The sequence below is a fragment of the Alternaria burnsii genome (assembly GCF_013036055.1).
Source record: "Alternaria burnsii strain CBS107.38 chromosome Unknown 698, whole genome shotgun sequence".
Classification (NCBI taxonomy): domain Eukaryota; kingdom Fungi; phylum Ascomycota; class Dothideomycetes; order Pleosporales; family Pleosporaceae; genus Alternaria; species Alternaria burnsii.
Window position 1 is genome coordinate 826,324 of NW_024066111.1, and position 27,540 is coordinate 853,863.

The window sequence follows — 27,540 nt, forward strand, 5'->3', positions numbered from 1 at the left end:
TCTTTCATCATGGTTTCCTTTCTTGCTCTAGGTTTTTCGACAATCGTCGCGGGTGCGGCTATCCAGCAGCGCGATCCTGTTCCAGCTGGATATGTTGCGGCACCCTACTACCCGTGTATGTCATCAGCAGCGATATTAAGCAATCCTTTCAATGCTAAATTCAGCAATACTGACTCTACCTAGCTCCGCATGGAGGATGGACATCCGACTGGACTGAGAGCTACCGAAAAGCGTCTTTGCTTGTCTCGAATATGACACTTGCTGAGAAGACCAATCTCACAGCTGGCAGTGGAATCTTCATGGGAAGATGCGTGGGAAATACAGGCAGCGCATTGAGAGTCGGCATCCCTCAACTGTGCTTGCAAGATGGGCCTCTAGGTGTAAGAAACACGGACCATAATACTGCATTTCCTGCCGGAATTACCGTTGGAGCCACATGGGACAAGGATCTCCTTTACCGCCGTGGAGTTGCGATTGGTGAAGAGTTCCGTGGCAAGGGAGTCAACGTACACCTCGGACCGTCAGTCGGACCCCTAGGTCGCAAACCACGTGGCGGTAGAAACTGGGAAGGTTTTGGTTCAGATCCGGTTCTTCAGGCGTTTGGTGGAGCTCTTTCCATTGAAGGCATTCAGAGCACTGGTGTCATAGCCACAATCAAGCATCTGATTGCGAACGAACAGGAAGAGTACCGCATGTACAACCTGGTCAAACCTGGTATCTCTTCCAATCTGGACGATCGCACTCTTCATGAGCTCTATCTTTGGCCGTTCGCTGAGGGTAAGTCGGACCTTGCCTACTACAATGGCTTGGAATATGTACCGTTGGCTGACTTTGAAAAGGCGTACGGTCTGGCGTTGGTTCGGTGATGATCGCTTACAACGCTGTCAACGGAAGTGCATGCTCACAGAACAGCTACTTGATCAACGGCATCTTGAAGGACGAGCTTGGCTTCCAAGGCTTCGTCATGTCTGACTGGTTGGCTCAAATCTCCGGCGTTCCTTCAGCTCTCGCTGGTTTAGACATGTCCATGCCTGGCGACATCCACACTATTCCCCTTTTCGGAAACTCTTACTGGATGTACGAGCAGACGCGTTCAGTTCTCAACGGGTCTCTGCCGTTGGACCGCTTGAATGATGCAGTAACACGAATTCTCGCTGCCTATTTCAAGATGGGCCAGGACCAGGGGTACCCACGACCAAACTTTGATACTAACACTCAAAATGCTGAAGGCCCTCTCTACCCTGGCGCTCTCATCTCACCCCAAGGTGTTGTGAACGAGTTCGTGGATGTACAGGCCAATCATGCAGAGGTCGCTCGTGAAGTAGCTCGCTCTGCCATCACGCTCTTGAAGAACCAGGATGGATTGTTGCCTCTGTCTCCCAATGGCACACTGAAGGTGTTTGGCACCGATGCTGAGAAGAACCCAGATGGAATCAACTCGTGTGCGGACCAAGGCTGCAACAAAGGTACGTTAGGAATGGGATGGGGCTCCGGCTCGGCGAGATACCCTTATATGAACAGCCCGATTGATGGCTTCAAGACTCGCGGGGCCAACTACCAGTTCTTCAACACGGATGCTTTTCCAGGAAACTCGAACCCATCACCGAACGATACTGCAGTTGTCTTCGTTACCGCTGATTCTGGTGAGAACTACATTACCGTAGAGAACAATCCCGGAGACCGGACCTCTTCGAACCTCAACTTGTGGCACAACGGTGACAAGCTCATCAAGGACGTAGCTGCCGAATATTCCAACGTTATTGTCGTAGTACATACCGTTGGCCCAATTCTCATGGATCAATGGCACGACCTGCCTTCCGTCAAAGCAGTCCTGTTCGCTCACCTGCCTGGCCAAGAAGCCGGAGACTCACTAATGCAAGTTCTCTTCGGGGACGTCTCTCCATCCGGTCATTTACCGTACACTCTACCAAACTCCGAGGATGACTACCCAGAATCTTTGAGCCTCGTCGGATATCAGATTGGGCAGCCACAGGATACCTTTACAGAGGGCCTGTACATTGACTACCGTCACTTCCACAAAGCCAACATTACACCCCGCTATGCTTTCGGTCACGGTCTCGGCTACACCACGTTCTCTTTTTCCAACGCGACCATTACGCCAGTGACTCCGCTTACAGCAACGCCTCCAGCTCGTCCCGCGAAAGGCGAAACACCCACCTATTCCACCGCCATTCCTCCAGCTTCAGAGGCATATTGGCCAGAAAACTTCAACCGCATCTGGCGATACCTCTACTCCTGGCTCGAGAAGAACGATGCCGACGCTGCAGCTAAGATCGGCAACTCAACGACCAAGTATCCATATCCAGCCGGTTACTCGAACGACCAGAAAGTTGGTCCTGTAGCTGGTGGCGCACAGGGCGGAAACCCCGCATTATTCGACACGGCATTCGACATCACCGTCAGCGTAACCAACACGGGTAACCGCGTGGGTAAAGCTGTCGCACAACTCTACGTCCAGTTCCCGAGTGAAGTCACTATTGACACACCTGTCATCCAGCTCCGGGATTTTGAAAAGACGAGGGAGTTAGAGGCCGGAGCTAGTCAGACGCTGAGCATGAGAGTGACGCGTAAAGATCTCAGTGTCTGGGATGTTGTATCACAGAACTGGGTTGTTCCTGCTGTGGATGGAGACTATGGGGTTTGGATTGGTGGTGCGTCAGATGATTTGCATGTGAGATGTGGGACGGCGAGTGGAAGCTGTGAGGAGGATCAGGAGAGTCCCGTGTAGTTGAGGATATGTCTGGGAGAAGGCACTCGAATATGGAGAGGATAGTGTTTAATGTTTTAATGTCAACATCACCCAGAAGAGACTTTGTTCCAACCAGCATAACTATGGAAGCGGTATTGCATCTCACTCACATGTGTTACTTTTGAACGTAATTAGGAGACTAGGGAGTATTATAGTAGATCGCTTGTGATTGGCCAAGGACAGGAAATTGCGCTGGAATTATGCCTAGACGCAACGTGATTGGCGTAGCTCCGACTATTCACCCAGTGCATTCGCGTCAAGTTGCCAATCGCATCGGGACCTTTTTCTTGACCTTTTTTGCTTTTTATGCATCACTGGAGATAGACGTTGGAGGCTGGCCGACGATGCGGTATATACAACAAGCGGTGAATGCCGTGAGAGGTTTGGGGTGCAACGAGGGCACTCAGGGGCGTAGGTAAAGGGATACGGAGGTAAATTAGATGTCGGGTGTCCAGATGACAGATTATACAGTGCACACGCAACGCGCACTGTTGTGCTGTGCGCGAGTTTGGCTCGAGGCTAGACGTCACTGGAACGCTATGATGCTTTGGGCGCAGTTGTCTTGGTTACTCGGGAGCACCATCGACTCCTTCCACCTGACGACTTCCCCAGGGGTTCACTCATTGTCACCACTCTTGCTCTTGGAACAAAGACCAATTGAACGCTGCTTGACATCCAGACGCGCTGTTGTAAGTTGCACCCTCCTAGTGCAACGCCAGATATCCCTGTCGCGCAGTCGTCACTGCTTGTACATAAACAAATTGGCCGGGTTTCAGGCGCGGCCACGGCCATCTCCCACGTATCCTCATATATCTTAATCCTACCACGACCGACGCCCAACACCGCATTGCTGATACCCACCACTGACGATCGCCTCGTCCTACTGCAGCCATGTCCAACGGCGTGCGCAATCTACGCGCAATGTTTGAGAACGGAAACGCCGCTGCCTCGCCTGAGCCCCGCGGCCGCTCCCCTACAGACAATGCAGCTGCGACCGACGCTCAAGAACGCCCCAAGTCAAAGGTGCGCGCTTCCTTTGTCTCCGTCGAGCCTACCGGCGCCCATCCCCCAACCGCCTCGACCGACCTGGGCCAGACCAAGGGCACGCCCTCGAATAGCGTCGCCGCGACCCGACGAGAGAGCTTCCGCGTGAGCCAGGACAAACCCGACGAGCTTGCTGAGCTCAAAAAAGCCGTCAGCGAGGAGAAGGAACAGCGCAGACAGAGCGTCGCCATCCCGGAAGCTGTTCCAGAACAGGCTGTCGCATCGCAAGAATCCTCATTACCAGCTCCGCCTATGCACGCCGACTCGACCGCCGACATGGTCAACCTGGGCGCCATCATGAAGGGCTCCGACTTTCCCGACTCTGCTTTTGCAGCCGCCAAGCAGGAGGCAGCCGTCGTCGTGCCAGCTCCTGAGATTGACCAAATCCCAGTCGACGAGACTCCAGTCGAGACCAAAGAGAGTGTCGCTGAGGCCGACCCAGTCCCCGAGCCAGAGCCAGCTCCCGCCCAGCCTGCAGAGAACCCAGACAAAGCTACTACAGGCGCGCAGGAAGACGTTGCGCTCAAGCCTGCAGTCCCCACCGAAGAAGCTGTTGTAGAGGAGAGCAAGCCTGCGCTGGAGGAAGCTGCCGTCGACGATGACGTTGTTGTTGCTAAGGAAAACGCCATTGCGGAGGAAGCCGCTGTTGTCGAAGAAGCTGCCATCGCAGAGGAGGTTGCTGGCGAAAAGGAAGCTGCCGCCGCGAACCAAGAGCTATCCGCCCCTGCTCCAGCCACTGCCCAACCTGCTGAGAACCCAGACAAGCATGTGACCGGAGTTCAGGAAGAGCTTGCCCTACGGCCAGCAGCGCCCACTGAGGAGACTGCGGTCTCCGACGCGCCTACTACTCCTTCTGCGCCTACAGAGGTCGCAGCTTCGAGCGATGAACCTGCTGCGGAACCTGCTGTACCGGCTGAGAGCAAAGCAAAGGACGATGGATCTCCTGCGGCTAAGAAGTCGGAGCTGAAGAAGCCTGCCGCAATTTCTACCACCGAATCTACCAAAGCACCTGCCGCACCCGCCAAAAGCCCACTACCTAAAGCTGCACCGAAAACCCCTACCAAGGCCAAGACACCTGCCTCCATTCCGAAGCCTAGCCCGGCAAAGACTACGAGGCCGGCAGCTGCGCCAAAGCCAACAGCTCCCAAGGAGCCAGTCAAAGCGCCCACCGCCAAACCTCCTGTAACGAAAGCTCCGGCGGCCAAGGTTCCTACAGCAAAGACGAGCCGCACTTCTCTGCGACCAGCAGCATCATCCTCTTCAGCTACAGCGCCTAACACCACTGCCGCAGCTAAAGCTAAGCCTGCTGCTGCACCTGGCGAGAACAAGAAGCCTGCAATCCCCAAGCCAACCACCTCCGCCCCACGTAAAAGGTACGTCCAATACGATTTGGAGCAATGCGCCGGTACTAACACTGCTACAGCACCTCACCAACTGGCTTCAAGAAGCCAACCCCGAAGTCGCCTACCCGTCCAGTCGGCCTGCCATCTCGTCTGACCGCGCCCACCGCTGCCTCAGCTGCCAAACATGGCGAGGAGCCCAAGGTCACACGCAAGCCGTCCACTACAACCCGTGCTGCACCACCAAAGACTGCGGCACCAAAAACCTCACGAACGTCCCTCGCACCCAGCGCGCCCAAGCGACCTGAATCACGTACCTCAACTGCAAGCGCTGCGCCTAAAGGGGGATTCCTTGAGCGTATGATGCGACCAACAGCTGCCAGCTCCAGCAAGACACACGACAAGCCCCATGAGAAGGCTTCGTCTCCACCCCGTAAAGCTCCAGCAGCCTCTAAGCCTAGTACTCTACAGAAAGGAAAGAAGAAGGTGGAAGAGGTCGCAGCCAAGGCAAAGGAAGTCGTAACGAACGGACACTCTGAAGAGCACAAGGCTGAGGATGAGCCTGCAAAGGAAGCCGAGCATTCTGAGCAGGCACCTGAAGAGGCTACCATCAATGAGACACCAGAAGAACCAGAGAAGGCAGCCACTCCAGTCCAAGATGTAGAATCATCGGTCGCAGAGATTCAGACACCAAACTTCCAGGAGGAGACCATCCGGTAGACAAGACGGCCTGTAACTCACATCCTGCGGTACAACAATCCGAAAGTCCTATGTTTGCAATACATGGCCCTGTCTCGGGTTGCCATTAACCGCAAACCACACGGATTCAAGACAAATTCTATCTACCCAGCTTTTACCCTTCTTTCACTTCTTTACAGCATTTTCTGGAGCGATTGTTTGGCGCAAATGATATTCATGGGCGGATACCTAAGGACAAGGAGCGGAGAGATGGGTTTGGATACGGACTATTTGCGTGCATAGTTGTTCATTTAGCGATAAGCTTCGCAGAAGCTGGCAGAAATTACCTGTAGATGTCAATCCCATTCTTCACTCCAATTTGTACTCCAATCGCGCCAAAGAAATGCCCGCTATACATGTGTGGCATGTCGGCACGTGACTGGCACCTCCGCCCGAAACTCCGATGGCCCAACTTTTTCCTGGCGGGCAATTCGACAATCCGAAGCGACAGCAGACCCCGCGTCGTCCTTTGGTTCTTTTTCTTCTTGAAGCGTCTTAGGGTGTTCAAGATGAGGGTTCCATCTCTTTTCCGAGCGCAATCGCTCGCCACGAGCAGTCTCCGCTGTTCTGCTCGGTCGGCTGCCAGAACGTCGTCACGATGCGCTCTCTCGACGATTGCGGCAACGCGCACACCTTATACCAATGGAACCAAGACCGACACATGGATAGGCAGTCAAACAACACAGCCACAGCGAAGATGGCAGTCTGCGGCCGCCCAAGTGTATGTACCACAATCTGGCTTTGCGATGGCGAGAAAGCAATTGAAGACTGATTGAGAAATTAGGTTAGAGCAGGCCAAGGATGACCCATCTACCTTGACGCAAGAGAAGATTGTCGAGAACCTAGACCCTGTCGAATGGGAGCGACTATCGAGAGTACGAAACATTGGCATCGCAGCACACATCGACTCTGGAAAGACGACCGCCACCGAACGCGTCCTCTTCTACACCGGCCGAATCAACGCTATACACGAAGTCCGAGGCAAAGATGCCGTGGGTGCGAAGATGGACTCTATGGATCTCGAGCGTGAGAAGGGTATCACTATCCAGTCCGCTGCGACTTTCTGTGATTGGATCAAGAAGAATGACGAAGGCAAGGAGGAGAAATACCACATCAATTTGATCGATACACCCGGCCATATCGACTTTACCATCGAGGTGGAGAGAGCGCTGCGCGTCCTGGATGGAGCTGTCATGATTCTTTGTGCTGTTAGTGGTGTGCAGAGTCAAACCATCACCGTCGACAGGCAGATGAGGCGATACAATATTCCTAGAATTTCTTTCGTGAACAAGATGGACCGTATGGGCGCCAACCCATGGAAGGCTGTCGACCAGATTAACCAGAAGCTTCGCATTCCTGCTGCGGCCCTCCAAGTACCCATTGGACGTGAGGACGGCTTTTTGGGCGTCGTAGATCTGGTCAGGATGAAGGCGATTTACAACGAAGGACCCAAGGGTGAAATTATTCGGGAGACGGACGAAATTCCTACGGACATCATTGAGCTCTGCAAGGAGAAGAGACAAAAGCTCATCGAGACACTTGCCGACGTCGATGACGAGATGGCAGAGCTCTTCTTGGACGAGCAGGAACCAACGATCCCCCAGATCAAGGCTGCAATTCGACGAGCTACCATTTCTCTCAAGTTCACCCCAGTCATGATGGGTTCAGCACTTGCAGACAAGTCTGTCCAACCGATGCTCGACGCCGTTTGCGATTACCTACCGAACCCTTCCGAAGTCGAGAACATGGCATTGGACAAGAAGCGAGCGGAAGCTCCGGTCAAGCTGGTCTCTTACAACTCATTGCCATTTGTTGGTTTGGCTTTCAAGTTGGAAGAGAGCAGTTTTGGACAATTGACGTACATCCGTGTGTACCAGGGTACCTTGAAAAAGGGCATGAACGTATTCAACGCGAGGTCGGACAAGAAGGTTAGGATTCCAAAGATTGTGCGCATGCACTCCAACGATATGGAGGAGATTCCCGAGATTGGCGCTGGAGAAATCTGCGCTGTGTTCGGTGTCGACTGCGCGTCTGGCGATACCTTCACTGATGGTGGCCTCGGATACACTATGGTAAGTACTCGGCATCATTGCTATGCTGTGGCCAAGCTAACATGTTAGACCTCCATGTTCGTCCCCGAACCCGTCATCTCGCTGTCAATCAAGCCCAAGCACACCAAGGACACACCAAACTTCAGCAAAGCTATGAGCCGATTCACGCGCGAAGACCCTACTTTCCGAGTCCACACCGATACCGAATCGCAAGAGACCATTATTTCTGGTATGGGAGAATTGCATCTCGATATCTACGTGGAGCGCATGCGCCGTGAATACCGCGTCGAGTGCGAGACTGGACAACCACAAGTCGCTTACCGCGAGACAATTACCAAGCGCGTCAACTTTGACCACACACTCAAGAAGCAGAGTGGTGGATCGGGAGACTTCGCCCGTGTAGTAGGCTGGATGGAGCCGAGCGAAGCCCTAGGCGAGAACAAGTTCGAGCAGCAAATTTCTGGTGGCACGATTTCCGAAAAGTTCCTCTTTGCCTGTGAAAAGGGTTTCATGGCCTCAACAGCCAAGGGACCACTTCTCGGCCACAAGGTCCTGGGTACTTCCATGGTCATCAACGACGGAGCTACCCACGCTGTCGATTCCTCGGAAATGGCTTTCAAGAATGCTACACAACAGGCTTTCCGCAAAGCCTTCCAAGCTGGTGCGCCACAGGTCCTCGAACCGCTTATGAAGACCACCATCACCGCGCCCAACGAGTTCCAGGGTTCCGTTGTTGGTCTGCTGAACAAGCGTAACGCTGTTATCAACGATACGGAGATTGGTCCTGAGGACTTTACCGTCTACGCGGATTGCAGTTTGAACAGCATGTTTGGCTTCAGTAGTCAGTTGCGTGCTAGTACGCAGGGTAAGGGAGAGTTCAGCATGGAATTCAGCCATTACAGTCCTGCGCCGCCACAGTTGCAGAAGGAGCTCGTGGCTAAGTACGAAAAAGAACAAAAGGACAAGAATGCTTGAGCTCATCCTTCTGAGCATGGGTCGCATCAGAGAAAAGAAACTGTGGGAAAGCTATGACAAACTTTTCATTATCTAAGGGCTAGAAGCCTACATCTATCTACGTTGACGGACGTCTGGCGCATTTCTTGTGGGATGAATGGGTAGAAAGGTGTAGAAGTATTGTACATGTAGTATATAACGCCGCCACATGACGACGAATGATATCCCCTCAACAGCTCCAGTTTCACCAACCCAATCCATGTCCTCCCCTTTCTTTCCGATCCCTGATCTCTCCAAAGAATTACTCCACGTCCAACCCCGGCCTCAACGTCTTTCTTGCAAAGGCCCTCCTGACCGCAAGACTAACCTGCGTCCACCCAACAACCTCATTGTGCCCACCAAACCTCACAACCTCCAGTTCCACCATTCTATCCCCCTTATCATCCTCCACCTTCTTATACGCAAAAGCCCCCCTCTTCACTCTGTCACCACCCTGAATCGTCCTTCTTTCTTCCTCTGCGACGACACCTTCCTCTCCTAACATCTGAGAAGCCAGTGGCCCGAATAAGGCTTCGGATTCCCAGTAAGTGATATCCTGGTCATTGCGCGCATGTAGGAGGGTGATGTGGAACCCGTTCTTCTTGCTGGAAGGTGCCGAGATCAGAGTCCGCAGACGGAGAAGTGTGGGCCATTGGTCGATGATGCGAGATGTGAGAAAGTTTGCTATTCTGGGGTAGGCTTGTAGTGGTTTTAGGACAGGGAAGATGCCACCAATTTTGTATGTCTTGAGGAGTTGGGGCAAGGAGGTAAAGGGCGCTACTAGCACTATGCCAGCGAACCCATCAAATTGCCGTTTAGAACTCGCCATGGTGGATGGGTGCGAGATGGCAGGGATTAGTTCAGATGTTGGTTGGGTGAAGTAGAGGGCTGCTGCTGATGTTACGGCGGTGCCTAAGCTTTGGCCTAGGAGGACGGTGCGGGTGCTTGGGTGAGCAAGGTCGTCATTGAGATAGGATATCAAGGAAGTGGCGTCAGTTATGAGACCGGTTTCCGTAGGGATGTGAGGGTCATTGTTTAGGGTAGATAGACCAAAGCCGCGGTAGTCGCAGGTAAGCAGGTGAGTTTTTGGGATGCCGGAGATGGAGCGGTAAGCTGATGGGCGATGTCCTTGGGCTATGTGACCGGCATTCTGGGTGAGTTAGCATGAGCTGGTCAAAACTGTATGGTGTTGAAACATGTGAATGACTGGTGGGGAGATTGAAGGGGCGTAGGTTCTGGAATGAGGGACCTGAAATCGAAAAGGAGAGAGAAATAAGACGCAAAAGGATTGCAGGTTTTACAGAGATAGAAGACAGACATGCTAAAGGAAAGAGTAAAGACCCAACGAAAGTAAGACCTACACCATGAAAGTTAACCACGACTCTGCTCTCCGGGTCACTACTCAACAGCTTCTCCCCAACCGTCCCCTTCAACTCATCTACAATTTCTCCTGAAACAGCCTTAGTGTAAAGCTCGTGTTCATTTTCAAGATAAACATCTAAAGGAAGCACATGCCAGCAAAACAGCTTCTCTTGATCCGCAGTAGTAAGCCAGAAAGGTTGAACCTGGCCCTCTACAGGATTTAGTTAGTATCGAAAATAGCAGAGATTAACGCAAGATGCTTACTCGCAAATCCAAATTCCTCAGGGTTAGAAACGTTATGTAAGAAGGAAGTCTGGAACTTATGGGCGTAGAGAGCGCTAAGTTGGTGTCAGGTCCGGTGTCTACCATCCGTAGAGACGATACTGATGAACGTACTGTCTTTGTGCCGTAGGGTTCACTAACAGCCCTACGAAAGCTGCCCATATTATGCCTAGGATGGCAAATGCCCAGTATGCTTTGGTGAAGATGGCTTTGAAGTTGGGCATCTCTCCGGTTACGTATTGCGCGCTTGCGCTATCCTCAACCGTCAAGAATCAGCAACGAAGAAGTATTACAGTAGTGTGGCCCTAAGGCGTTGATTCTACTTCGAGTGTGGAGGCGGAGTGTGATGAAGGCACAAACGTATGTTAACTGGTAGATAGCGATACTGCGGATGGTCTAACCAGGATAAGCAGGCCGCAGCAGATATCTTGGCATCGGAGTTGAGCGAAGATAACTCCAGATCTCGCATTTGAGTAGGAGGAATAAGACAGAAATGAGATGACAACAACTTACATGACTCGAAGCTCTCGAGAATCGCAATACAGACCTGTACGCAGACTTGTGACCAACTGTAACGACAAAGCAGAGCAGAGGTAGTTTAAAGCTAAAGATTGGGTATCATTTGTACTTGTACATGAGGGAGGACTACTTCAAAGCCCCCGAACTATAATTAGGGATCTAACACCATCTCAGGCAAGACTCTTCCTAGGTCGCCCAGCCTTCTTCTTCTCCGCCAAACTGCTAGCGGACGCCCCCATACCTCCCATGACAACATCTTGGGTCGGCGTCGCAAGCGCAGGCGTCACTTCTCCGCTCCTGACTCTCTTCTCTGGCCCTTCATCGGCGTCCCTTGGCAATCTGAAGGCCAGGTACGTTTCATCCGCTCTTTTACATCTATCAAACACCTCATTCATGTACTTCTCTACAACATGCGGTGGCCGTATTGAGCGCGGTAAAGCACTTGCTATTTCGTCGCCATCATCGTGCTCGATGAGCAGCAAGACAGTGACGGGCTGGTAGAATTCAATGTTGTCTATTTCGTTCATCTCGTCGAAGTCTTCAATCCGTTGAGGAGGTTTAGGTGGCACGAAGGGCGTTGACGGAGCTGTTGTCGCGGGTTGTATGGGCGCAAAGATAGGATTTGTAGGGTTGGGCGTTGGTGCCATGGCATTCGGTTGCGGCGTGTTAGGTGTCGCGTTAGGCACGTTGCCAGGCGTGGGGGTCGGCGTCGGGGTTGGCTTTGGAGCGGGTGTGGATGGAGGCTTGACAACAGGTTCTGGCTCTTGCTTCGGCTTCATCTTGGTAATCAAGAAAGAAAGCTTTGCACCTGTGCCATTGGGAAGCCACTCCATAAAGCTATACGACGGAAAATAAAACTTGTCCTCATTGCCATGCACAAAACTGAAAACTAGCGGGCGGTATGTTGTCCTGGGAGGTGGATTGTAGGTAGATAGCTGCGGCGGTGGTGGGTGGTACTGCGGCGGTTTGCTGTAGTTTTGGTAGGGTGGATATGGTTGCTGTACAAGCGGAGGTTGCTGAAGTTGGCCTTGTGGTGGAACTGGGCTATATGGCTTGGGAGCGCTGGGCTGAATAGGCTGTTGGGCAGGCTGAACCGGTCGCGGCGGGGGCGGAGGAGCTATCTGCTTAGGTGCTGGGGGCGGTGGTGGAGGGGCTTTTGGGGTTGGAGGTGGCTGTATTGGTTTCGGCGCCTTGTCCTCCTTCTGCCTGGCTAGAATGGCCGTCAACTCATTGATGTGTGTCTGGAAGAACTCGAGCTGCTCCTTGCTTGCGGATCCAGCTGCAACAATCTTCATGACAGCCTTCAGCTCGGGATCCGTGCCTGCTCTGGCGGCAAGCATGTGTATAACGGGATCGGGGGCGGGGGCGGCGGGTGCTTGAGGCGGAGGGGCTGCTTGCACGGGTTTGGGAGGTTGCGGCGGGCGTGGCTGGGGCTTCTGCTGTATGGGCTGGCCAGGCTGGTATTTGGTGTGTTGATTGGGCTGGTTGTGGTTGTGATTCGGCCATGGGGCATATGGTGATGCTGTCGGAGCCTTCTTGTGCACTGGCTTGCCCACCTCACGCGGGCCATAGAGTCTGATGGGCAACGTATGCGGCTCGATGACAAGCTTCACGCTCACTCGGTCAGCACCGACCTGAGGGAAGTTCTTGAGCAGCTCCTTCTGTCGCGCCGTCTTGGCCTTGTCTTCATCGGTGCGGTCGGCCAGCTTCTTGGGCTGATTGAAGTGGGCGTGGAAGGTGCGGAAGTTTGCGCCGGACAGCCATACTGCCTTGGACCGCTCGAAGGATGTCTCCAGCACGCCGCTCTGCTGGATCGTCTGCCATTCGCTCGAGGGAAGATCCAGAGGCTGTGGTTCTGGAAGCGTGGGAAGAGGTGCGCCGTCGACTATGCGGAGGGGTAGTGTTTGTTTGGGGGGCAAGGGCGCGCCGTCCGTCGTGGGCGTCGAGGGCGCTGAATCTTTGACGGCGAGGCTGGTCCGCTTGCGTTTCAATGACGATTTGGCGCCTCTTGCCGGCTTTTCGTTGGGCGTCTCGGGAGCAGCTGGGGCAGCTTCTTCGCGGGCGCGGGCCCTTGTCGACCGCCGTGGCTCAGACATGTCGTGGGCGGGGACGAGCAGTTTCCGTCACGTCATCTTCAAGACGCAGTGGTGAGTTGCGCCCTACAGTAGAATTGTCGGACGCGACTTCCGACACGGCGGCACGCTAGCGCTGCACGGTTGGTTCGCGAATGCTTACCTCTCAGTCTCCGCGACCATCATCATCATCTCCAACTCAACGCCATTGTGCTATGTCTACGACAAGATCATCTATTCATATCTCCTTCATAGTAATGCCACGAGTGAAATTGATCAGAGCAAGACTCAACAGCCAAAAGCTAAAACACCATGTCGAGTTCGCCATGTATGCCACCAGACACCGCCCCCAATGATCGACATTGCGGAACGGGATGCCTGAACAGCAAATTACAAACCTAGAATCCGTCCGCAATATAGCCGTGGAATCATGCCATCAGCAATCCGGTTTGGCTCTTTTTCTTGTGGCTGGTCAAGCCCACTATAAGGCACCTGTCACCGCTGCCGCGGGAACATGCTGTTCTGTGCCACACTCCACACTTGTTCCTGGCTCCGACTGCTGTTCGTGCCCTCATACATCATGCGTGTCGCGACCAACATTGCCATCTTCTTTGGCGTGTCCTCGACTGTTCTAGCGACCTGCTATTTCCCTAATGGCAATGTGGTAGATTCCGACACAGCCTGCAATCCGAACGCGATAGTATCATCGTCAGTATTGTCTGTGTAGAGCTTGTGTGAGACATGCACTGACTTAATACACCAACCTACAGGTGCTGTTACGACAACCAGGCCTGCCTCTCCAACGGACTCTGTGTATCTGATCCTCACGATCCTGTTAAAGCGCGATACCATCGAGGGACATGTACAGATAAAGCATGGAAGAGCGGAAACTGTGTTCGACAATGCCTTGGTAAACAAATTGTTACCCATACATCGAAACGTGCTAATCATCAGACAGATATCGAGGACAACGGAGCGCCAGTCTATAGCTGCAATGCGACTGACACTGATTCGTATTGCTGCGGTGACGACTGTGAATGCGAGAACCCCTTCCAAGTCTTCTCCTTCGGTCAATTACCAGCCGACGTCTACACCGTTACCATTATTCTTGAGTCTTTTACTCAGACCCATACATCGACACCATCAGCTACTTCCACCGCGCCAAGCTCATCTGCCAGCGCAACTTCAGTGCTTGCAGTCCCAACTACTTTAGCATCCGCTACAACAGCCCCAAACCCAGGAGGATCAACGAGCAACGTCGCCCTGGGGGTAGGACTGGGAGTCGGACTTGGTGTAGGCCTACTTGCGGCTCTCGTTGCTGGCTTTTTCCTTTGGCGTCGCAAGAAGGGATACAAGCCCGCCAACGATGGAACTGAAAGTCCTATGGAGCTGAGCAACGAGGGATTCTTTCCGCCTCAGGAAAAATATGCCTACAATCGTCAGACGGAAGTGCCAGGGTAAGAATGAGACTTGATCAGGCCATCTAGCATCAGGGCTAACAACACAATCAGAGACGTCGCCGCTGCTGAACTGCCCGCGACACCACACGAGCCCATTGAACTAGCCAGTCCCACCGACCCAACTCCAGTCACAGGAACTGCCACGAAGTATCGATGAATCATGCAATCAGAATGACGACGAGAAAGACTATTTGAAGGCTTTCCGCTGGGAGCACGACAAAGAAATATACATGGCAAAGCTCGCGGCAGCATTGTTTGATACCCAGACAAAATAGCGGGCTACGTAGGAGCACAAAAGCGCGTGTGAAGCTTCACATGAATAGATACCCATTTCCGGCTGGCGCATGTTCAACAAAATTAGGAGAAGCTCTACTTCGCATAATCGCTCTCTCACTTACAATCTAGACCCCTCCCATGCCATGTTCTGTACATACTCCGCCACACACCCCGCCGACTCCACCGCATAAATATCGAAATGTCTGGTACCTGGCGCTAGTCCGATACAGTGGCTGAGCAAGTGCGAGCTCTATTTCCGGAAGCCGAATGTACCCACCAACTTTTGTCGCGTCGAGGGATCATGCTTGTGCCCCCAGTGTGGCGGAGCGGGGTTTGAGTTACCCTGGATGGTCAGGCAGGTGGGGTTTCAGACTCCGGAGTTGGCAGCCTAGATCGGATGGTGAGGGGTGAGGACGGGACGAATGGATTGAGTCGAGTTGAAGTCGATAGATGGCAACATGGGATGTAAAGGTAGGTTTGCTGGATTAGGTGGTTTAATTGGCTGATAGCAGATGAATATAGGTAGATAGTTGATAGGGATTTGTTTCACGTAGTATGAAACATCAAGTTGATCATCACCACCACCAACTTACCAACACCACTCATAATTACATGTACGACTTTATCACCATTCGACAAGGTACCGTACTGTTTCACAGGATGCAGGAGATGACAAATCGCACAATCACAAAGCACCACAGAGAAAAAGCCTTTGTATCAGAAATCGTGTTTCATTTCTATAGGCATCTAAGCCGAGGGTGATGTTGACTATTGACAGGCATCCTAAGACCCTGCCAATACCCAATCCCCTTAATGTTCGTTATAGCAAAATCTCAAAATCCAGACGCCAAATATGCAAAGAGAAAGTCTGGGTATGTACAACAAAAAAGCTGGTCGCAGACCTCATGCCCAAGGGTGAAAAATGTGTAGAGAGCGAGTGTGTGAATGTAGTTCATGTTTCAACATGTGTCGTCGTGAGCGATGCATAGAACGGGTTGTTTGTGCTTCTAGTGACCGTGGCGGCGGTTGGACCGGCGTGGGCGAGCGATACGGCCGTGGTAGCCACGCTTGGTGATACTGCCGTTGGTGCATTGTGTGCCGGCAGCGACTGCTTGCCAGACGACTTCGCCGTTGTTGCAGAGACCGAACTGGTCGGTGCCGTTGCAGACTACTGAGCCGTTCTCGGTGCAAGCGCCTGAGCTACCACCAGCTGAAGGTGTGGAAGGTGTGGCAGGGGAGCCGGTTCCAGCAGGGACAGTGGGTGCGACTGGCGATGGAGCGGTTGGCGAGGCAGTGACTGTGATGAGCGTGGTGGAAGTGCCTGGAACAGTGGGCACAGCTGAGGGAGCGCCAGATGCAGCACTGGAGGCTCCGGGAGCGAAGACACCGCCACCATTGGATGGGAGAGGAGATGGCTCGCCACCAGCAACGGATGTTGGAGCAGCAGACGGCGCGCCTCCAGCTGTGGAGGTGGGAGCAGCAGAATACTGGCCATCGTTTGGAGCGGAAGGAGAAGCGGGCGGCTGACCACCAGCTGGGGAAGATGGGTCTGCAGGAGTACCAGAAGACGAACCGCAGGCGGCACCAACGGGTGGCTTCAAATCGTTGGTGGCACCCTTCTGTACAACACTGCCTGGGTCAGGGAACTGAACGGCGAAGTTTGGCACTGATTCGCAGGAGTCGTCAAGGTTGATGACAAGCATGTTGGGAAGCTTCTCGAAAGCCGTCTTGTCGTCGGAGCCTCCAGTAACCTCAATAGGCGCGCAGTTCATGTAGAGTTCCGGCTGACCTGATAGCTTTGACATCCAAGTCCAAGCGAAAGTGGCCTTGCCGTTGGGAATGCTGTCAGGAAGCTCGAAGTCGTATGAGTTTGCCTGGGAATCAACGCCGGGGCAACCTCCCTCCATCGACTTAATGACCTTGAAAACAGAGTCTGCTGTAGGCTCGGTGTCTAGGGTTACCGAAAGCTGGCAGCTTCCTCCACCGTGAACCGCACTACCGGAAAGTTCAAGCGTGTTTTTCTCGCCAACCTTCATCTGGTTCATCGTAGAGACAGTGAATCCATTCTGGGACTTGCAGGGATACTGAGCCTTGGTGATTGGGCTGTTATCAAGCTTGTCAACGCTGTAAGGTACAGGCGCTTTCATAAGAACGTGGGCGTTGGCGGTGGCCACTAGAGCAGTCGCTGCTGTGAAGATTGTTCGGAAAGACATGGTGTTGATAGCGGTAATGATGATATCGTACAACGACAGTGAGATGCTGAAAAATGTGAAGGGAATGTAAGTGATCTAGCCCTGCTAGTCTTGTAAGAAATGCTGGGATGCAAAGAATGTAGAAGCTGCTGAGAGAGCGTGTGTTGTGATGAAGAATTCTGCTGTGAAGCAGCTGTGATCTCTTATACTTGTGTCACGATCTGCATGGTGGGTACAATGTCCATTGTCTACCGCCACCAGACCCTCCACAATGCGTATCCTCGAACGATCCTCTAATCAAACGAGCAGTCTGGAGGGCGACAGTGTAAACGCAAGACATGGTACATGGGAGATCTTGGTGGTCCACAGCGGCGAGCGTCTACGGGATGAAACGGGCGGTCCGGGTATGCTGAGGCTCTCAGCCAAGGGAATTCCACAACGGCGCACAGCCGACGCAGGTACGTTATGCGTCAACGCCCAAGCGGGAAGGCGACGAATACGTGGACTCGAGGATCTCCATGTATCGGTGTAGGGCCTCAGGAGGGAGGTTTCGTTTCGATGTTGCATCTGGATGACCATTGGTCGGGGCTGAGTCGCTTAGCACATCGGCAAAAGATCCGGACCCCTGTGTGTTTTATGCTGCGTCGCACCTCCGAGCCGACAACCCCTGCATTGTCAGGCCCATTGGTGAGCCGCTTACGGCCTCTCGACGCCAAAAGCTGAAGGCGTCCGCTACTTGTTCCACTGCGCCTAAGAACGAAGCTTGAATTCTTCCCTGGAGCCGCGCAGGGTCTATCACACCTTCATCCGTTCAACGTGCAGGACTGGCTGTCGAAATGCGCCAGCTCGCCGATCACGATCTACGCCAGCTATGACGGTGGGGACGTGGAATGTCGCCTCTGCCGATTGGGAGTAATAATCCCACTGTTTCGACTACCGTCTCTTCAACCTATAAGGATATGGATGTGAAGCCAACACTTTGGAGGATATTTGTTGTTCGGCAAACTGCGATGATCCAAGGTATCTCAATCTTCTTGTCACTGCTAGGGATCTGTAATGCTTGTTCAAAAAACAGCTTGAATAGCTGCGCCTCAATACCATGTGGAGCAAGGTATGGCGCAGGGTTGCACGGACTTATGCAGCATCAAGCTAGAGCTGGCTCAATAATAGAGGCGTCCTTTCTCTAGTCTTCGCAGGGGAACACCGGCGGCAAAGGCGATATGGCCAACATCATCGTTACCGCGGACGTCAGCGACATGCACCTGAACATCTCGCAGGAGTCGGGCGCGTTCTGGAGCGTCCAACCCGGTTCCCCCATTGGGAATCTTCATCCATGGGTTTTCGTAAGTCATGCTTGTAACATAACCAAACAGCTCAGGCCCAAGTGTGCGTCGCTTCAGCATTAATGCTGCAACTCCTATGGCGAAAATTGTCGTCGAGGAGACCATGAGAAGTGAAAGCCATGCAATGTTACCAACAAATATCTCTTGCGTAGTCGTTGTCGTTGCTGTAGTTGTTGCCCCAATGAATGGAGATTCGCTGCTCTGTACGACTGCATCAAATGTGGGCCACCAGTCGTAGAAGGAGTTGTTCGTAGCGGAAAAGTTGCTCGGCAAGTACTTGTTGACATCAGTAACAGGTAGTGTATCCGGTCCGTATAATGATAGGTTCTTCGACAAGCTACCAAAATAACCCGTTGGCTGAATGGTGAGTTGGAAATAAGTGTTTATCGCCGAGCTCAGGCGCCGAGAAAAGACCTCCGGTTCGACCAGTGAGAGGTTAGTGTACGCAACGTCCTGTGCCTGATGACCAGCTTGCTGTACAAATGGGAAAGCCGAACTATTCGCAAGGTATCGCTCACTCGGACTTGATCCAATGGTGAAGGCCACTGCAAGTGGAAACTGCCGTGCAAATCCATCCATGATCACACCGTGTTCGAAAGGCGTGAACATCGAGGGACGTAAATCTGAAAGTGAATTTCTGATTTTTTTCGCTGCACATTGCTCTCCGATGCATTCGATCATTGCCTCAACATGTTTCTGAGCCAACTTGCAATGCGCAATGTTCAAGCCAAACTCCGACGAATCCGAACTGGTTGCATAGATGGAAGTGTAGATCAGCTCCCTCGTTTCTTGTGCTAGTTTCATGTCGAGACGGGTCTGGTTATAATTACCGATGTAAGCGTCCAGACGTCCTAGGAGTGGCTCATACGTAGGGTCTTCTGTATCCCAGGTCGACCCAAGGTTTGTATCGATAAAGAACGACGTACGCTGGCCCTCGGTTGGCTCGAAAGGGTTGTTCATTGACTTGTTGGGCCACACTTTACCAGGAACAAGCTCATCGAGTTTAGCAAAGTCCGTTTGAGCTCGGTTGGTGTCGTTATCGGTACCTGGGTATGGTGTTTGGTTGAAGCGACCACAGTCCACTGTGAGATAGGTCGACTCGATAGTGAAGTTTGACTTGCCTGCATGCGGAAGTCCAACCACTGATAGTCCAACAAGTGCAGAGTATATCTCTGGCTGCTGAATGTTCCCAACTGTAACCCAGCCTTCCGCATCCGGGCCTGTGCTATTGAGCAACTCTAGATTCGGAATTTTGACATTGCCCCACGGGTCCCTTGGGCCGGTTTTGGTGTCCAAAGGTGCCAACAAGGCTGCAGTATAGAGTGCCCCTGCGTCCGCGAATTTCCCACTGCCAACGTAAGTGGACGACAAGCCCCACATACTTCCGCCAGGGCCAGTAGTCATGTAGCGAAGCTTTGTGTTATTGAAACTGTTTAGGTCTTGTCTTGTCATGAGTCGAAGGGAGGCTTGACCTCCGAGTGGTGATAGAGCCCACAGGAAAAGAAGATTAATGCCAACAAGCGTCAGTCGCTGCATGGTGAGTTGACTTTCGACAGTTCCCCAAACGGACTGACTAGCCATAAGTAGCTCCAGAGTCTAAAGCATAAGTCAGTCGGGTGTCTTTGAGGGGCACAATAGTATGGGGTACCCGCGACGTACGCTGATCTTGGTCCCTCTTTCCGCTAGGAAACGTGCAACCATCTTCATGCTTCGTCCGCTTATAGCCGCAAAGGCGATGGGAAACATGGTTGGACCTAGATCCATGGCAAACTCAACTTTCTTACCGAAGTCAGATCCCTTAGTGGGCTTTCCATTAAGCGCAATGACTGCAACCCCAAGTACTGCATGCTATCAGCTATGTTTAGCGCGACCGTAGTGTATCGACCACCTACAAATGAAGTATACTGGTAGCAGTACCAGTATGAGATCTCCGATGCCATATAGATACGAAAGCCATGTGTGTTTCTTCAGTGGCCGAGCCTCCTCAGGCCAGCTTTCAACTCTCTCTACCGTCGTCTCCCAAGTCTTCGATTTCGATTTCGTATTCGCCCCGGTCACGGGTGTGGTACTTGCATTCGCAGGCGCATCATCCCTCTCTTCCACTTCCACTGTCTGTCCACTCAATTTGTGCCGACGAAAAGGGCTCCATCGCGAAACTTTGTTGGCATTCATGATTGCAATTGCCGATGTTGACTCGGAGGCGCTCCGTGACGCGTACGATGCTAAAGAGCCGTACTAACGTCGAGCGAAGACGCTGAGATGTAAGGTACCGGTAAGCTGAGGCTGATAGTTCGCACGCAGCGAACGACGCCTCTTTTGCCTTTGCATGTACCCATCCATTGCGGCGTAGTCGCATAGCGAATCCTCAACATGGGCGCTAAGCACACTTTCCACATTTTCCCCTTCATTAGGAGCGCGCTTCCCGAGGGGTGCATTCCTGGCGAATCGGTTGGTGGGGGTGAAACTCGAAGCGCTTGGGCGGGTCCCTAGCAACTCTAAACTGGGAAACCGCCATAAATCACGCTGCATATCGGGGTTCATGCTATGCTGCTTGAGGGAACGATGGGAGTCTCGGGACGGGACGAGGCGCCATTAAAAAGATGCCGACCTCAATGATGATGCTGCAATGTTGGCGTAGGTCAGGATGGAAGCGTAGGGGCCGAAGTGCAGGCGCGACCTTGTCGCGTACACTCGCGTCTCTTGAGGGGTGCCTCACTACAATATACGCCAGACATTGTAACATACTAACATAGTCAAAGACCGCAAACACTGAACATATACAATGATCAAAAATTTATTTTGTAACAAAGCTCCACTACGAAATGCGAGCTAACTGCTGGGGGTTATCACGGAAATCAAACTCAATGCCAATCCTTTTGGCGCCCGCTACGATGCAGAATGATGCCGCCTACATGATGGACAAATGTTACGCCAAACCCACTGATGAATCCCATCTCCACACTGTTCCTCAGGTCCCAACTAGAAATCACAACCTACCCTCGGCTTGCAAGCATGCGATCCACGAACTGGACGTAGAAGTTACGCCATTCCTTCTCTTTTTTCGGTCCTTCAAATGAGCCGGCAAGAGTGCGCAGGTACTGGTCCGCACCATCATCGCCCACTCCCATGCCACCGAGATCGCTCTTGAGGCGATCTACATAAGACTCGCCGACCTTCTTGATGATCTCATGTTGCAGGTTGGCAGTCTCGAACAGTACCTGCTTAGCCTGCGCATCTTTAGAGTTGAACCCTGGCGATGCGGGTATCGACCATGCTAACGGGGAGAACTTTTCTACGACGTAGTTGTCGAAACCTGGCAATGGTGCTTGAGCGGTGTCGGGAGATGTGGGTGTAGCGTTCGCGCCGGGCCCAACCTTGTCAGGCCCACCCCACACTGAGACCATACGAATAAGCACAAAGATAGCGAGGCGTGCGGTAGGGTAGTCGTGTGTATCGCGAGCGAATGTCTCGATGGATGAGATGATAGGCTCGAAAGTCGTTTGGTTCGCTACACAATATTAGCAGTGTTACTATATCTGCTCGATTAATTGGGCTCACCATTGCTAACAAACACAGAACCGAGACCCTGGTTGAGAACCACAACAATAAAGTTTAGGTACTCTCGACGAAGCTCAGCTAGCTGGATCTCGTCATCTGTGCCTGAAGGAACGACCGCCAATGCTGTGAAAATGCGTTGCAATACTGGGCTCATAACGGTATCCAAGATACCAGCGATCTCTGATTTGAAAGTGAAGATGACCTGACCTAGGACCTTGAGGAACGTGCTGATCTCATCCATAGAGGAACTGAGTGACAAAAGTCCTTCAATCCAAGATGGCAGCTGTTGTAGTAGACGCGAGCCAAGGACAGCGATCATACGTGAGAAAGCAAAACGCGCAGCGTGGCGAATAGACCCAGAGGAGTTGAGGGATTCAACAGCCACAAGAATAGCCTCAGATGCTTTCACAAACTCTTCGGCCACCTCGCTCTGTGGTACGGCGCTGTTGTTGTTTGATGGCACCCAATCAGAGTAACCTCGAGCTAGCGTCCCTATGGCCATGATAATGTGGTGGATCTGGAGTATAGCCCTTTCATCGCCGTTCCTCGCCTGAGGAAGAGTCTGCTGCATATCGTTGAACAGAGGACTCATGATAGTCTGTGCGTAGAGCTTCTTGTTCTCTACTGAAACAGTGTTGGACGAGGCGATGCAGCCCACGGCCTCAAACAGGTATAACTGCGAGTTGAAAAGTGCATCTGCCGACTGGTCTTCCTCGTCAGACGACATCTCGTCTTCTGAAGTATCAGGAAGTTCAGCCTTGATTGTAAGCAAGTCTCCAACCGCCTGAATGATGTCATAGGACACGTTGCCTAGCTGAGCCCGTAAATGCTTGACTAAACGTTGGAAGAGATACCAAGATCGCGAGCGGACCTTGACATGTTGGCTGTGGGTAAGGTTGACAAAATTTTCGAGGACCTTGGGAATGAGGTTAGGATTCTGTTCGAAGAACTGGTAGTAACGAACGCAAATCTCCATATACTGTAGCTGAACGGCAGGGTGTGGGTAATTTGCTAGACCAGATTCAACCATGCTGTTCATCATGGTCACAAGCTGCTGAGCTGCAGCAGATGATGGCTCGCGTTTCGCGTACAACCCTTGGTTCCTCACAGCCAATTCTCCGAACAAGTACATTTCGTACAGGGCCAGTTCGAGATCGCGCCAGTTAAGCGACTGATCTCCCTGAGATAAGCGTCCGAACGTTCCGTTGACCAAGCGGCTGAGGGTCTCGATGTAATAGGGTTCGTCAATGGCGGTCACTGTCTGTTGCAAAACGTGGAGGCGTCTCCGGAGATCGAGAAACTCTGCCTCGTCTGTTTGCTCACCTTCCTCACCCCACGAAGCTGTTTCGTCGTATTTCATCTTCGCGATGATCGCATCCAGGACGGGTGGCAGTACTGCGGCGTACTGTGGAGGTATGGAACCAGATTTCTTTTGCAATTTGCGAAGGAACGTAAGAAGATCCGTGAGAGATGGAATGACAGTCGAACAGACTTCGTCGTATTGATCGGCGAAGAATCGCAAAAGGTAGGGAGTGAAAATGCGAATGAGATCGTCTGCGCGTTGCCGGATGTGCTCTTCGACAGCTTCGTTTTCCAAGATCTTTACAATATCGAATACGATATTGTTTACGAGCTTAGCGACGGTCTCGGCAAGATCGTTGTCGTAATTCGAGCTGTTGAAGTCGGCCAAAGCTGGACTACTGATGAGCTGACCAACGACTTCGGAGAGGTTCAGGAAAGTGATCAGTTCGATCTTGTCCGCTGGACTCATCTTCTTGCCCACAATTTCCGAAAAAGTATCGATTGCAGCATCGCGCACCTTTCCAGCAGCGCTCTCGGGATCGCCGATTCCTTGCTGACCCGCCATTTCCAAGAAGGTTGTGATCATGGCTTGGTTGACAATCAAGTTGATGTCCGTCCAGCTGACCCAGCGCCCGATGGTCCTCAGGCACATCTCCACGAGATTCAAGTCTGTCTCCCTCCACTTTGCGAGTATTTCTTGCCAGGATAATGAGATCTTCTGCGCGTCTCGCTGTCGAATGAGGTCCTTCAATTCTGTGTTGCGCTTCTTCTCGTCATCTGGTCGGGCGACTAGCTGATCGGCAATCTCATCGTGAACCTGACCAAGCATACGCAAGTACAGCAAAGTCGTCGCTGTGTTGACGTTCCCGATGGTGGACTGGTCGCCAGCCAAGGACCGGAAGTCGTCGAAGAAGGACTGCCATGAAGAAGGGTATAGTGCTACAAAAAGATAAGTGACTGTCTGCATGAGCTTGTTCTGAATGTGGCTTGTGTCTGCAGCTCCACTGCCTGGTACGTAGGATGCGTGGATGTAACCCATCAGGGTATCCTTGATGTATGCAAGACTCTGCTCATCCAGACGATGTTCTTGGATGGCATTGTTTACGAGTTCGAGTGAAGTATGGCGGACGAAGTCGGTCGGGCGAGGGTCGCGCGCGAAGAGTGTGAGGGCGGCTTGCCATGCGGAGCCTTCTGCGCGGAGCTGGTTCAGGTATTCGATAGCTTGGCCGCGTAGTTCCTGGCTCGACGTCGGGTTTGCCGCGATTTGTATGGCATTTTCGACCTTGAATATCGTGAGTACGTGATCGAAGAGAGGAAACAGCCATGCGTACCTGGCTCTCCATTTTGTCGCGTTTTCAGAGCTGAGCAAGCAGCGTTGAGTCACAGCTTGCGTCGTCGATGTGGTTGAAGCTATGAAGAGTACATCGGACGTGATGGAGTGGAACAGAAACTAGATTCGTGTGCTACCGAATCATGGAGCAAAGCGCGGGAGACTGCATCGTGGAAGCGTTACAGCGGTGAAGGCAGAGGCGGGGCACGAGGGGCTGACGTACGGCGTGTGCAAGGGTTTATGCGTGAAAGAAACTACGGTCAGAGCTTTAGGTTCTGTGCTCTACACAACCAGATTGGCGGCAGAAAAAAGCAAAAGTGGTTCTGCGTCTTTGTCGAGGCGTGGGAAGCAAAAACAGCTGTGCAGTGACTGAAGTGGCAGCGCCAAGAGTCCATGGTGGGATGTCCGCACGCCCAATTTGATTGAGTGACACGTGCGCACGAGATTTTGATTTTGGAATAGCAGCCTACTCGGTGAGTATTTCACCGACATTGTAGACCTGTCGATAAGACAGTGCGAGATTCGCAGCATTTACGTACGTTGCGTCGTACTAAGAATCAACTATGCAAATGAAATGTGTTCTTCATCACTACTCTATGTCGACAGCTTCCATAGCCCATCACGTCGATCTTCCCATAATTGATACACAGGATTTTGGTGCCTGAGAGAGTAGGCATCAGCAGGACATGTGATCACCAATATGGCAGCAACAATTTGCAACATGTGTACGAATTGGATTCTATTATGTTCTATAGTTTCTCTCTGATACCCGAACCGCTTCTGTCGTAGTGAGCAGTCTGCAGTGATATCAGTCGTCAAGCCGACTTACTACGCGTTCAGATGCTTCGCCGCCCACTCGACGTGGTCATCGGCAAATGTAGCCATGAAGTAGTAGCTGTGGTCGTAGTCGGGCTGCATACGTAGTTGGATGCCCTTGTCGTTGCCAGATTCCTTAGCTGCCTTGACGAAATTCTCTGGAAGTAGTTGGCCTTGCTTGTAGAAGTTGTCTCCGGTGCCCTGGCCCAGTCAGTAACATACTTTAGCACTGTCTTTTGGTATACGCACCACGTCGATGAGCACCTCCAGAGGACCCTTCCATTGCTTTACCAGCTCTGACGCGTCGTGCTCTTTCCACTTTTGTTGCTGGTCTTCGCCAAAGTATCCCTTGAATGCCTTCTGGCCCCATGGGCAGTTGATAGGGTTGGAGATGGGGGCGAATGCAGAGACGGACTTGTACATGCCGGGGTTCTTGAGGAACTATCATTGATGGTTAGTGAGGTCCTTCGGAACAGGTTTACAGTAGACCGACCAATGTCAATGCGCCATGGCCACCCATGCTGTGTCCTGTGATGCTGACTTTGCTCGAGTCGAGTTCTTTGAAGGATGAGAACAATGCTTCAGGAAGCTCCTTGGTGATGTAAGAGTACATCTTGTAGCCCTTCGACCATGGGTCCTTGGTGGCATCGACGTAAAAGCCTGCGCCAGATCCAAAGTCGTATGCTTCATCTTCACCTTCGATCTGAAGACCTCCTAGGCAGTGGGTTAGTCGGGTACTCGGAACTTGAATTCACAGAAAAGACGCACTTGGTGATGTGTCGGGGTAAACGACAGCAATGCCGTGCTTAGCTGCGCCGTGCTGGAAGAAGCCCTTCTCTGAGCAGTTGTTGCCGGTACATGTGAGTCCGGAAAGGTAGAACAGAACGGGGACCTTGGCTCCGGATTTGAGTGCTTGTGGAGGTAGGAACATGTTAAGCTCCATGTCTGTGTTTGTGCTCTCGGACTTGTGCTTCAACTTGAGAAGCTTGCCCCCAAAGGAGGCGATGGTACCTGTGGTTTCGAAAGACATATTGGACAGTGTGGAATAGCGGGAGAATCGTGTAGGAGGCTGAAATGCAGATACAAGTCGAGGGGCCCTTGGAAGTTTTGTGAGCAGGCGCATTGGGTGACGTTGTGCCTGGAATTAGTGCGGGGACAAATAGCTATGTCAAGCTACCCCACCTTCCTCTAGACTTTTGGCTTGTTACAGGAATGTTATCCGCGGATCCGCACATGCAACGGACAAGGCTTGGACTTAACGGAGATCGGGTGAGATTCGGGATATAATTGCGCAACCACTTAGAGACTCCTTTCGCCGATATGCCCCATATTTAGCCAAACAAAACTCCTTATCAGATGCAACCAAACACTCAATATCTCATGTCAGAAGCTCTTCACAAGTCCAGTCCTCGTAGTATCCATCAGGCAGATACCGCCGTACAACGAGCGGGATCTTTTTCTCTTGCAGCTCTTTCGCAGCAATCTGCAGAGGATCGGTCATTCCTTCCACGTCAATCAACACCGGAGCGTTACCACTGCGACGTTGTTAGTTTTTACGCGCCTTCCTTTTGTCGAGTTGTAGCCTACCTGATTTGAAGCGCCCTTGTACCCAAGACACGCGCCTTCTCGTACTTTGTCATGTATGGAGTGGTTGTGCGCTTGTCGTTAGGAACCTTCTTGTCCTTTTCGCTCGTGACTGTGTTCTTGGATGCTTCTTTGGCTGCAGCAGCCGCGTTGGCATCGCCTGATACTACTACATTGTCGTCATTAGGGTCGGCGTTGTCTGGGTCTTCACCACCGCCGGGCTGGTCGTCTTCGTCGTCCATGAGATCAGGCTCGGCTTCCTCGTCGAACTCGATGAGAGGCTCGTCGCTGTTCAAGTCAGACTATGTCGGAACATCTTCTGCCATACTCCAAGTAGTGCACCTGGTGAAGGAAGCATGGAGATGGAATTAACATACACATCACCGGCACCGCCATCGTAGTCGTCACCGCCGTAGTCGGACATTGTTGCAGTCGATGTAGGGTTTACGCGTGGGTGTGTCTTGTGAAGCTGTGTGGAAGATTACGCGTGAAAGATGGGGTGCACTGT

At 52.3% G+C, this 27,540-nt stretch overlaps 6 protein-coding genes across 6 annotated transcripts; 2 read left to right on the forward strand and 4 right to left on the reverse strand.

Annotated features, from left to right (window-relative positions):
* Window positions 1–9: 9 nt before the first annotated feature.
* GT037_004442 (elongation factor mitochondrial) lies at window positions 10–8,918 on the forward strand (the record flags this gene model as incomplete). The annotated part of the gene is made up of 7 exons (XM_038929489.1): window positions 10–115; window positions 184–777; window positions 840–2,672; window positions 3,660–5,187; window positions 5,238–5,870; window positions 6,677–7,964; window positions 8,013–8,918. 7 exons carry the CDS (start codon window positions 10–12, stop codon window positions 8,916–8,918), a joined length of 6,888 nt encoding a protein of 2,295 aa, XP_038787761.1.
* A 280-nt stretch (window positions 8,919–9,198) lies between these two features.
* Window positions 9,199–10,804, reverse strand: GT037_004443 (alpha beta-hydrolase; the record flags this gene model as incomplete). The annotated part of the gene is made up of 4 exons (XM_038929490.1): window positions 9,199–10,086; window positions 10,298–10,509; window positions 10,563–10,636; window positions 10,695–10,804. 4 exons carry the CDS (start codon window positions 10,802–10,804, stop codon window positions 9,199–9,201), a joined length of 1,284 nt encoding a protein of 427 aa, XP_038787762.1.
* Window positions 10,805–11,269: 465 nt separating this feature from the next.
* GT037_004444 (uncharacterized protein) lies at window positions 11,270–13,195 on the reverse strand (the record flags this gene model as incomplete). The annotated part of the gene is made up of 1 exon (XM_038929491.1): window positions 11,270–13,195. The coding sequence occupies one exon, from the start codon at window positions 13,193–13,195 to the stop codon at window positions 11,270–11,272; it is 1,926 nt and encodes a 641-aa protein (XP_038787763.1).
* Window positions 13,196–13,751: 556 nt separating this feature from the next.
* Window positions 13,752–14,788, forward strand: GT037_004445 (uncharacterized protein; the record flags this gene model as incomplete). The annotated part of the gene is made up of 4 exons (XM_038929492.1): window positions 13,752–13,879; window positions 13,942–14,081; window positions 14,130–14,628; window positions 14,683–14,788. The coding sequence occupies 4 exons, from the start codon at window positions 13,752–13,754 to the stop codon at window positions 14,786–14,788; spliced, it is 873 nt and encodes a 290-aa protein (XP_038787764.1).
* Window positions 14,789–15,914: 1,126 nt separating this feature from the next.
* GT037_004446 (uncharacterized protein) lies at window positions 15,915–17,120 on the reverse strand (the record flags this gene model as incomplete). Its single annotated transcript, XM_038929493.1, has 1 exon — window positions 15,915–17,120. The coding sequence occupies one exon, from the start codon at window positions 17,118–17,120 to the stop codon at window positions 15,915–15,917; it is 1,206 nt and encodes a 401-aa protein (XP_038787765.1).
* Window positions 17,121–18,259: 1,139 nt separating this feature from the next.
* On the reverse strand, window positions 18,260–27,456 carry GT037_004447 (uncharacterized protein; the record flags this gene model as incomplete). The annotated part of the gene is made up of 13 exons (XM_038929494.1): window positions 18,260–20,038; window positions 20,102–20,283; window positions 20,335–20,664; window positions 21,384–21,421; window positions 21,470–21,950; window positions 22,001–24,663; window positions 25,462–25,649; window positions 25,698–25,889; window positions 25,942–26,162; window positions 26,217–26,517; window positions 26,890–26,983; window positions 27,036–27,320; window positions 27,410–27,456. The coding sequence occupies 13 exons, from the start codon at window positions 27,454–27,456 to the stop codon at window positions 18,260–18,262; spliced, it is 6,801 nt and encodes a 2,266-aa protein (XP_038787766.1).
* Window positions 27,457–27,540: the final 84 nt, after the last annotated feature.